General features: G+C 44.7%; 1 protein-coding gene across 1 annotated transcript; it reads right to left on the bottom strand.

The window, feature by feature from the left end:
* Positions 1 to 410: 410 nt before the first annotated feature.
* LOC135388945 (protein KRTCAP2 homolog) lies at positions 411 to 6349 on the bottom strand. Its single transcript, XM_064618828.1, has 5 exons — positions 6208 to 6349; positions 5250 to 5404; positions 4013 to 4076; positions 675 to 741; positions 411 to 609 (listed from the first exon to the last, which is right to left on the bottom strand). Exons 1-5 carry the CDS (start codon positions 6209 to 6211, stop codon positions 492 to 494), a joined length of 408 nt encoding a protein of 135 aa, XP_064474898.1. The 5' UTR covers positions 6212 to 6349; the 3' UTR covers positions 411 to 491.
* Positions 6350 to 12179: the final 5830 nt, after the last annotated feature.

Here is a 12179-nt window from a genome sequence, read left to right as displayed (position 1 = left end):
CAGGATTCGAATCTAGACCCTCTTGATAATATACCAGATAATTACTTGGTCAGGGATGAGAGGCTTGGTACAGGCACCCTTTTCCAGAGTAGTCTGAATTTAGTTTATTTTTGGGTGTTGGCTTATCTGTTTGTGTCGTCCACGTTTGTAGTCTGCCTCAGTTTGGTTTTGCTGCTTCCTATATGTACTCTTTGTACCAATACTAATATTGTAACTATCTGTGTCATTTTCTTGTTTTGACCTATGCACAAACTTCTATTGCTCTGCGCTGTTTACCTGGTAAAACCTGAGTTGCAAGACATTAAAGGCATTTGTGTTGCCCCTAAATGCAGCTCGCCTAGGCTAATTTTCATTACTTGTGACGAGGAGCTATTTAGGATGTGTCCCCTTTGTCACCAAATGATGCATAGTACAAAATAAAGCCTTTAATAGAAATGGAAATGGTGTTAAGAACTGAATGCCACAAGCACAATGCAAAGGGAGCAACATAATTATCGTCCTTTCTTGGATTTGCTGAGTGCAGCAGCTGGCGGAGGGGAAACACCTGTTCCGTAGGTCTTCACCGATATTTTAGACAAGTAGTAGAGCGCCAGGAGGGAGAAGATGAAACTGAAAAAGTCAGAAGAAGCAATATCAGTACAGCTGACATATCCGCAGTGGAGCATGAAACTTACCATGTTGTTACACAAACCCTGTGCACCATACCCGCAGCAGTCATGGCGAGAACCATGCAACCTACGACTGAAAAGGAGCGTAGAGTTAATGTATATTTTTGATGATGATGATGATGATGATGATACTGTTGGCTATCCCTTTGTATCGGGTGGACAGCGCAGGCATCTGGATGCCTGCACGTCCTAGCCGCAGTAATTTAGTTAAGTTCGCATTCAACAATCACCACTCTGACTTTGTCCAGTTCTGCTGGATGATGATGATGATGAAGAAGATGATTCATATTATATTCTTGCATCGACAACTAAGGCCATAATGCACCAAAGCAGTGGTGATGATGTGACTCGCCAAAGATGACGACGATGTGTAGCTAAAAACTGAACAAGACTATAAAATGTGACTGTAAAATTATAGAAGATTCAGAAGCTTTATATCTTTTAAGAAGTCATACTCTGTTAAAAGGAATTATACCCCGATCACCCAGCAGGAGGGCAGGGTGGAAAGGTAAGAAATGTCTATAAAACTCTCTGAATATGTGATGCTGTCACTGATTTTCATGGTCCGGACATATGATGAGCAAGTGCAGCACAGAGGATTGCTCCCTGCAGCTATATAAATTGGGGAGACCTCTCACGGCACCGCAAAAAAAAAAGGAAAACATTAAATTGATACCACTACGTTCAGCATCAGCGCTCAATATACTTGGATAATTTTTTCACCTGAAAAGTTCTCAGATATTAAACGAAATAATAAATTTTAGATATCAGCACTACTTCTGTAGCTGCAGAGGCTCCAGCGGCCTGACGTCAACTTGACGTAACCAGAGGAGTGAGAGCGTGGTGCTGCAAGGAGGAAGGGGGCTGTCCAGACGCCTGCACGACCATGGCATTCCTTTTCTCAAGGTTGCGCCCTCTTTGGTTCTCAGGGAGCGACATATTATTGTTTTTTCCAGAGAGGGAATTCTGGCATACCCTCAACATCCGGTGTCCCCAACAAGAACAACTTTATTTTAAGATGATGAATGGGGAGTCAGATTGTGTCCAGAAAGGTCAAAAGAGCTTCGAGCGCAAAGCGTTAGTGGGCTGGGTTCGGCCAGATTTTGAGTCTGTGAAGACTGCCCATTCAGACACCTCCTCTTCCCATGTATCCCAATGAATAACCATCGAACTATGCCAGTATTTGGCGTGAGATTTTCGACACCATGGTTAGTGCTCCAGTGTGTGTCGTCGGTTTTTAGCAGGGGTGAGTGAAAATCCGAGTTTTGAATTCGAATCGAATATCAATCACTCGAAGTATTCGATTCGTGAATCGAATATCCAATATTCAGTTTTTCGAGTATTCGGCTGTTCCCCCGAAAACGAACTACGCCCCCCCCCTGAAAGTGGGCTTCACTTGATGGTTCCCGGCATGAGGTGAAGCCTGCTTTACGAAATTTTGGTTTGATGTCGGGGAGGTTGCCTTTAAAGAGTTAACAATTTGTTTCATGAGTGATCTGTGAATGTTCAGAAACAATTACAGCCTCTCATCTGTGTAGTGTGCCACTGCTTGACATCAAATTTTGAAATCAAGATAATTACTCCAGTAAGTGCAGCCTCACATGAATAGCAGGAAACGCCATCGTGTGAAAGAGTAGGAGCTTCCCGCAGAAGAATTTTGTGTCTCTTTTGTGACAGTGAGTCCCAGAAAAATTACACTAAAGCCATGGGCTACTTTTAGTGCAAAAGTCATATATCGCAAAATTTGCACCAATATTCTATACCGGATTCGGTATTCAGCATTTTTTTTTTTTTTGACACCTTCAATTCAATATTCGATTCGACTTCAAATATTCGGATTCGCACCCTCCAGTTTTTAGCCTTAGTGCACTGTTTGACCGATTTTACCGATGCATACCCAACAGGCTCAAGTTGCTGCATTGTTCTAACAACAGTTTTGAAATCAACAGGAATGTGTGAGTGACTGTCCCTTTGAACAAGCTGAGATAACTTCATGAAGACAGTTTGTGTAATTTCCCTGCGAACTTCTGATGGTATTTTTAACAACATTAAAGCTTGTTGTGATGTCGTGTACAGTCAAACTCCTTTATAGCAAACACCTTTTTAACGAAAATACCACTACAGCAAATTTTTTTGCGGTCCCGCTGGAGCCCTATAGGTCCAATAATTGACATCCTTTTTAACGAAAATACCTTTGCTGCAAATTTTTTTTGCTGTCCCCTGAGTTTCGTTGTAAAGAAGTTTGACTGTACCTCACTGTTGCTGCCACGCACCATTTTTAGGGTGATCAGGGAGAGTACTTTCAGCCTCGTGTCCTACCATTTGTTCATTCGGCCTCATTTTTAAGTAATGCCAGACATTGCGTACTTTCATTACCCAACTGAAAATGCTTTGGCTAGTTCAAAGGAGCATGAAAGGAACTTCAAATATACATACGGTACTTTTTTTTGCAACGCGTAATATGGGCATCCTACCTTTAGGCAGCGTTCACACGGGGCAACTTTTTCCAGCAACAAGAAACGACTCGAACCGACATCTTATGAGCAACATCCAAACCGCGTCCACACGCAACAACTCGGTAGCTCCATCCACCAGCAACCTTACGGCAACTGGAGAACGTGGGTTCGAATCCAACTTGTGGTGCCTTTTCTTCAGCTGTTATTTATAAAATCTTAGTCTACTTTTTACACCAGAAGCTCATCCTTATCTTCAAGAAATGGCTATTGATGTGTGTGTGGCATGAGTAAAAAAAAAAATAATACAAAAGTGATTTCTCAGTTGTACCTACAGGATTTGAACTAGGGCTCGGGATCTCACACGTTTTTTCGACTTTCGTTTAAAACGTTTCCATTGAAACGTTTTATACGTCGTTTAGATTCACGTATAGTCTGGAAAACGTTTACGCGTTTTGTTAATGCAAAACGTTTAAACATTTTGCGAATGCGAAACGTTTAACCTGCAAAGGGTTAAGGTTGTGAACTCCTCCACCCCAGAATATCGGAATATGCAAGGATTCTCGTTGCCTTTAATATGTTTGATGCTAAGTTTTGTATGACTTCTCCAGTGTTTGCTGGTCTTTATTGTACCGCCTCTTTTGTCACCACTCAACATTCCAAGTATGTCGCCTACAGAACAGGCACTTCAGCTATACTTTCATAAATTGCTAAAAGTAGAAATAGCAGCAAAAGTGAAAGGCCTTGGGTATTTTTACAGCCGCATCCATCCTTGAGTACCTCAGTCGGCGTAACCCGAAGTGATGTTCACTCAAGGAATAATAAGGTAGAGCGGAAAACCGAGAAGCCCCCCCCCCCCCCCCCCCCTATTTACTTATCTACAAGACTTACCTTCAGGAAACAGCTTTGTCTGTACAGCATGTCCAAACAATTTTTTCTGGACGTTGCCAGTGAACTTGTGTATTCAGTCAAGTACATAAAAAACGACAGTTTCATGCAGACTAAGAGTTATAGTGGTTATGAAGCTGCTCTGAAGGATATACAGGGTATCTCGACTAACATGCATCAAGACTACAAAAACAAAGAAAACTGTCCTACATGAACGGAACCAACTGTATGGTGTTGTTAATAATCGTGTATCATGTCGCCTGTACCTGTGTTTCGTAGTACCTAATTCTTCAATGATCTAGCTTTTGAAATACTGGTTTAAGGCAAAGCTATCCGGCAACAATCAAGAGGAGATCTAGCACCTACGTTGCAACATGCACTGGAGTGATGTGCATTTCCTATTTATCATAGATCGGGAAGTTACCCGTCAAAAAGAACTTGTTAAGAGTTAAGTTACCGAGTGAAAAATGTAACTAAGTTAATAACGAAGTTCTTCAGCTTAAAATGTAACTCGCAGTTACGGTGTTACTTAAAAAAAAAGAACAAGTTACTTCTAAGGTACTTCGGACACAAACTAGCACTACACAGGTGCAGCGCGCGTCAGCAGTTGAATTACACCTTGAGTTGCCTGCGGAAGAGTGCAACACGCTTAGATCGTTTTCGTTTATGTCCAACAATTCGAACGCTTTGCATTTTACTGCCTGTGGGCACACAATGGTTCAACTTCATTTCAATGGCAGCGGTTCTTACTTCCTGAATAAAATACTGTGATTGATTGACTATCACGTTTTATGGCACAAAATGTCATGAAAGAACTAGAGAGAAAGCAAGAAAATATGTGGACCTGAGCAAAAAGCGAATTAAAAGTAACTTGGACCTTAGCAAATCTACCTGAAAAACGAACGAGTTCCTCTGAAAGTTTCCACGGCGCAAAAGTACCGAGTTAAGTTACAGGTTACCAAAAAAAGGAACTTAGTTACAGTAACGAGTTACCTCGAACTCTGCTATTCACACAGTGGGAAATTTTCTAGAGAATACAACTTCTTGAAAATTATGTGCGTAATAGTGTGCAACTTCTTAGTATATGAATTTTATTGTGACAGCTCACGTTCCACTAAGGGATGCCTTAAAATGGCACCTGGCCTGCCACGTGTCGTCAACAGGTAAATCAACGACGTAAAAAACTGCCTTGTGTCTCAGATGTTGCAGTGTTGGTTATCATTTGTGACACAAAGGATACAGTCAAAATGAGGATGAACAGGATCGATCCCAGGAAACCACCCACGATCGTCATTGGCTGACTGGAAGTAAGTTGAGTCCTGTAGATTTGCATTGCTGCAAATAGTAGGCAGAACAGGCATAGCGAAAGCACTCCAGACGCTCCGGACGACACGGCTGAAATCCGGAAATGATATGGTGAGAAGAGTGTGCATGAGAGATGGCTGCTGTCCTGATGAGTTTTAATAGCAATATATGTCATATCCTGAAAACTTGTTATTAGCAAGTTTGAGCAGAGCCGTCACAACGCCATGTGACGCCATGGGGAAGCATAGATGTGAAGTGCTGCCACCTTCTTCAGGAGCACTGTCACAAAATTTCACAATACTGAGAAAAAGTTGCCTACAATTTACATGTGTTCTTCATATTTACCTAGGTCACATCACCAGCAATTCATTTTGTTGCATATACTATGTTCTCCACTTCAAAGTTGTACGCCAAAATTCGAAGTAGTGAAGTAATGAAAAGTGAAACACAACAAATTCTAAATACCAATTCTATAGTGAGAATGCTCTCGGTTTTTTGCTTTGAGTTTGAGGGTTAGACATCGAGCCTTTGGAAACTTACTCTTGAGTTTCTACGAGCGAAATCCTTTCTTTTTTCACATTAAGCGGTACTTGGTTGTTGTCAGGTGAGAATGTGCTGCACTAACCGAAATATTGCCACAACAGTGTACTGCTATAATCTGTGGCAGGTGCACGCGCATTTAGAAATAAATTGTATTATGGATGCAGTTAAATGCTATATTTTGGATGGGTCCAAAAACATCTGCCGTTTCTTATGCAGTTGTATCAGCATAAATAGTGACATCTGCGGTGTTGGCAACTAGCAGATCCTCTCACTTGAAACCCTTGAAACACTCCACCGAGCATTTCCTTGTATCTGCCATAATTCATAGATTGATTATTTCATATACTCACACATTGTTATCTTCTCGAGCCTAATATCAACTTCACAAAGCGATTAAATTTTAAAATCTTATCAAACTAAGCTCCTAAGCACACCGGCAACAATCACCGCACACGTCTGCACAAGCTCAGTGTTGCCTCAGCTGGCGAGCGTTCGTCCGCCAAAAGTGCGTCAAGCAAGTGTCCTTCGTTAGAGAAAAAGGCAGTGAATAGGTTCTAGAATTTTGACACGCACACACATTCCACGCATTTGGATTTGTTGGCTCGATCTGATTTCATTTCGAGGGCGTAAGCTGGTGACAGGGTATGTGGAGATCAGTGATCTATATCCCCCACCCCCTCCCCAAATGTTTGGCAACACCCCCAACTTTTTTACCTGTGCACCCCCCACAGGGGGCTCTTGCTATTTCAGCTGTAATGACGTGTCAGTAATGACACGTCGAGCAACTATTAAAATTACCCCCCCCCCGAATTTTTTTTGCAACACCCCCCTGTTCTTGGTGTTATGGATAATCCTCTGGTGGAGATTACTCCCCTATAGGAAGGTGGAGTCCGGAGTTTCGGAAAAGTAATCGTGCAGTATCGTGGTGCTCTTGCAGTAAGCAGTCTTTTTATTGTTCTCATATGTCATGGACACAATATGAGAAGCCCGGACCTTAGCGGGAAAGTTCCCTGTAGACCGCCACGACTTGACGGGCGTGGGCCCACTCACCGTGGGCTCGTCTGGGATTTTTCTCCTGTATTTACGTAGTTACACTGAACGTCTGCTGTGGACCACAGCACGGGTTGACATTGACCACACCGTGTGGCCGTTTGGTCAATGACGTTGTGTGGTCAATATATCTTACCTTGGGAAACCACAAGTCGAAAGACAAAAAGGGTGGAATCAGAGCCGACGTCTACGGAAAGCGGCAACAGCCCCACCCTGAGCCCGCCTAAAGGAGCAAAAAAATTACAACTTTGGAGGAGCAAGAATACGAGAATTTCCCACTTGTCCCCCAGGAGGCGAAAAGTATAGACGCCGGCACTGGGTGGAATGTGACTATGAAGAAGAAGAAGAGGGGTCTGCCGTTCTATGGTGAACCATAGCCGTTCCTCCCAAGCAGTCGGAACTCTCGCTCCACTCTCATAATGCACCTACACCTATCTAGAACCGTGGGCGTCCTGACGTACCAGTTCACGGCAACTTGCCTTCTGTTCGCCACGGCCTTGGACACCGGCGACTACAACGTCACGACTAGATCTTCGCTGCTCGACGTTGTAACGAAGCAAGTGATAATACCTATACGCAAGAGCCTTGTCAGCGCCGTAGTCTACATCAATGGAACTGGAGTCTCGGTTCAGGATAGCCGATTGCCGTCGCTTCTTATGAGCCTGTACCACAACATTAGCCGTGAGATCACTGCTGAACCAGACCCAAAGCTTCGACACGCGTTTCAAGAATCGTTAGACATCCGGCTACTAGACATCGTTGAGAAACTCATCGTGCCTGGCCTCGACGACGAGCACCGTGCAAAGATAAAGAAACTGAAATTCAAACCGGAAGGCTACTACGTCGCTGAAAGAGCAGTTCTAGTGACAATCATAGTCGTCGTGGTGGGCGTTTCTATCGTGGTGTTTATTTATTGGTTCGTTACCACCGTACTCGATGGCACGGTACGCAGAGGAAGCTCGGAGATCCGCTTAACTGAATTGGATGACCTGGACGTGTACATCGATCTGGATGACGGTAGCAGTGGGTCCAGACGGTGCAGAGCGAGTTCCAGACATGGTACGGCATGCAGTAGAACGTATCACGCCCTTCCTCCACGTTGATCTTTTCAGCTTCTGTGCTAGGAGCATAATTTTTAGAAGTATTACGAACATCTATGAATATGTGGTTGAATAAATACACTGCTGGATATCTAAAATGGGGACTTTGTCGTTGGGGTTAGGTTGCTTCATATAAGGAACTAGCGAGCATACCAACGTTTGGATGTCGATATATTCTTACTTCTGTTCTACATAGTGCTTTTTTATCATTTACAGAATTGTTATAATAAAGCTCATTCCGGCACATCAGAAGGCACATCACCTTCTATATGCTCGCTCTCGGTGGTGGTACCCAAGGTCTTGCTGAAGACTCGGAGGTGGTGGGTTCGAATCCTACCACCGGTTGTGCTGTCTGAGGTTTTCCCTGGTTTTTCCGAAGACTTTCCAGATGAATGTCGGCACAGTACACAGTGAAGTCGGTCCAGGAAGCGTCTAATCCGCTATTCCCCTCCCCCTCCTTCCTGTTGTCCTCTCTCCATCTGTCCACATCTGTACGTCGCTCAGAGCCACAGTTGCTTCGCGGCCCTAATACGGAATCAAAAACGTAACTGGGTCATTTCACGTCCCACTTTAAGAATAATGTGTTGATATCATACAAATTACATTTGGTTACGTTACATCATTACGTTTACGTATCGTGAAATGAGCACGTACCATGAGATATAAATCACTAAAGTTCTCTATGCAAATGAGCCGAAACCAAAACCACGCACTTCAGAAGCACAAAAGGAGCGCCGGCCGTTCGTGTCGGAGGGCCACGTGTTTTGTAGCGATTGGGCTGTTTCGAGCAGCCGTTGATCGAATGGCCCGTTTTCCGGTCCAGATAAGGCGAAGGCCATCTTTCTCGCGTGGCTCAGTGGTTAGCGTGCTGGCCATGTCGCTTGGAGGTACCCAGGTTCGAATCCTGGTGCAGGCTGTCCTGTCTGGGGTTTCTCCTGGGTTTTTCTCGGTCGCTTTCTGTCAGCACAGTTCGCTAAGAAGCCGGCCCTCGACGCATATTTCCGAGGGCATTAGTTGCCCACCTCTGTGAGGCCGACTGCGCTCGAGAAGTGCGTAGTCCTGAGAGAAGGAAGTCATTGAAAAAGTTAGCCGGCTGTAGGACTCGAACCCACATCTTCTGGATTACCCTTCTTTCATTGTTCTTAAGCGCTTGAGACTTTCTGTGTTGTTGTCGCTTGTGCAGTCCCAGAACATCAATTGCCATCATGCATAATCCTGGTTTCGGTTCATTCGCACAACAAAATTGGGCGATTTATGTTTCAAAAGTACCTACGTATTCGTCTCAGGATTCCTTAAGAAGGTGTGTGCATTCAAGTAATGACTGCCTCCAATTGTGCTGTCTCGCATCCAAGGGTGCAGTGGACAAGGCCGGCTCTGCAGGACTAAGATGTCAAATGAAATAAACGATGCTAGGCTTTGGGGTCTATGTGTTATGAGATTTTTTATTTTATTTTTTGAGGGATTATGGGATTCTATGTTTTTTTTTTCTGTTTTTTTTTTTGGGGGGGGGGAGGTTGTTGTTCTGGATTGTTCATATATAATATGTGCCTGGGATTCTGTCAGTCTCTTCCCCTAGCTTTGTGGTTTCGCTGCCTCAAAATTACTCTTTCCTTCTTTAGACATTTTTCATTATTTCGTCCTCTAACCTCTAAATACTCTTTTTCTACACTTAGCTTTCTTTTTTGCTTTTAGGTTCTGGCCCTACGATACCTCGCATATATGGTGCGGGGGTAGTTGCTTGTCTGCTTCTCTCTTTCCCATCGCAATGTCTCGGGTCCAGGGCCGGCGAGAGAAATTACGGGGCCCGAGGATTGGTCATACCCGGACTCCCTCCTCACATCTCGATAGCATAGTCCGAGAATTTATTCTTTATATGATTACGACGGGCCTTGGGTCGTGCGGGCCCCTGATGTGGCCCTGGCCCCGAGGCGCCATACCCGGCTCTCTCCCCCTTTCCATCTCCGCCTCTCTCGCCGGCCCTGCTCGCACTTCGCGTAGAGTAGTTACATTCGCTTTCGCAGAGGATGTCTGCCTGGCGCATAACCTGCCTCATAACCTCCACCATACTGACTTATGCGAGTACTTAGTTTATGCAGATGCTTAGTATACAGGGTGTTGCACGAGAGAGTGACCCCTAATCTACGCGAGATGAAAGTTGGAAACCTTGTGTGAAGGTTTTTGCCACCCAAACAGGTGTTTTCTCTGAGTGTACCTCATTAATTAATCTAATTAGCTTAATTGAACTCAAGAATTTGCCAAGGAAATGTAGCTTTTTTTGCGTCAATTAGAAAGCAGATGATCACAACACACAATTTCAGTCACAAATACAGGATCTTTCACAACGTTTCCACACAATTCGAAAACACGCAACAACCGCCAGGAAAACCGTCGCTCATCAAGGCGCGCCCATCCAAGTTGCCCCGCCTAAAGTACTATATGGGGAGGAGGGAAGGACAACACGGAAAACAGCACAGAACATCCGGTGTCGGTGATTGTCGGTAACTGATGGCTGCAAACAGATAAGCTTGGGAAGACAAAAGGCGTGATTGGGCCAGTCCTACTATCGAATGCAATCACATGCAATATCCACGGCCTCCACTGTTGCTTTCCTCTTTAGCTTTCGTCTCATCGATACATTATCGGGCGGTATAGTAATTTTAAAAGCGATAAAATCCCAGTGCAGGGAACACGAAAGGACGACACACACGAAGCACTGTGCTTCGTGTGTGCGTCGTCCTTTCGTGTCCCCTGCACCGAGGTTTTATCGCTCTTAAAATGTACCATTAAACAGCCCGGTCTTTATCGCTTTTTAGTATAGTGATGGTGTTATCCCCTAGCCACACGGCAAACTTACGGAATGCTACTAGATTATGGTTGGTTAGGAGATGAAGTAAATGCCATTCCATTTAATGGGAAGTTTGCCGTGTGGCTAGGGTATTAATGACCATGACGTTCACTGGGAGGCCTTTTTTTAGATAATTTTACGCAACAAAAATACTTTCGTAGTGAGGTGACCTACTGGGCAGAAATGAGTGGACGACAGGAACGGATCGCTACGTACGACAATCGATTTTCATTGCTACAGTCAAAACTATCGCATATAAATTATGTCTTTTCTCGTAATACAATATTTCTGACATACGAAAAACCCATTACAGAGGATAAAGTTATGGCGCATTCTAGGCTTTACTTATCACGGGTTTGCTTCCGGAGATCCGAAACTATTGCCACGATCCTCTCCAGTGCTCTGTCGTTCGCGTCATCGGGTGGTAAATTACGCCTCTCAGTCTTCTTCGGCCTTCTCCTATCCGGTTGTCCGGCCGCCCGCGAGGACGCACCCGCCACGGAAACACGTCTCTCAATTCGGCTGGTCTCTTCCGAACACAAAGAAGAAGCCGAGTGCGTCCGCCTTAATTCCGCAACTTGTCTTCGTCCACGAGAGATGTCGCTGTCATCGAACGGCTTCCCAGTCGTCGAGTGTAAATTCGACAACTTTTTTCCGGCGCTACGCAGCTCCATGGTGACAGGTCCAGGACTACCGTTGTCGTCCTGGGGCGATTCACCGTTCTCAGTGTCCAAAGTCAAAGAGGCATCCACAGGCGGTTCGACGAACGCTTTCATCCAACACTTCGACTTTCCTTTACTGTCCTGCTTGAACTGCAAGTCGAGTCTCATTTGCGAGACTGTAAGTGGAAGGCCGTCTTCGTGCGAGGTTTCCTCCTGGGCAAAATCGGCTGCCTCTCTTTTCTTACGAACAGATGCTTGAACGTTGTTTAGCCAGGTGACGTCTTGTCTGTCTCTCTGTATGCCCCTCTTGCGCTTGGAGCTGGTTCTTGCATAGTTTGCTTCCGCTTCCCTCGCACGCTCTTCCTCTTTGAGACGTCTGCGTTCTTCCTCTAATTTCTTTTGTTCTTCAGTTTTCCTCTTGCGTTCTGCATCCTCAGCCTGTCTAATTCTTCTCTGCTCTTCTTCCTCTTCCAGCTTCTTTTGTATCCTCTTCCTTTCTTCCTCTTCGTCCCGCTTTAAACGGGACGCATTTTTAAGCTCTTCCTCGTTTGATTTCGTTCTGAAAGACCACTTGCGAATTTCGTCCGTGCCTTGTTCGGCTTTTGGGTGTTCGAAATTGGCCTGCGTGCCGATTTCGACGGGTGCGGGCTGAGTCTTGAACGTTA

The sequence above is a fragment of the Ornithodoros turicata genome, chromosome 3 (assembly GCF_037126465.1).
Source record: "Ornithodoros turicata isolate Travis chromosome 3, ASM3712646v1, whole genome shotgun sequence".
Taxonomy (NCBI): domain Eukaryota; kingdom Metazoa; phylum Arthropoda; class Arachnida; order Ixodida; family Argasidae; genus Ornithodoros; species Ornithodoros turicata.
Note: the sequence above shows the minus strand (reverse complement) of the source record. Positions and strands in the feature narration are given on the sequence as shown.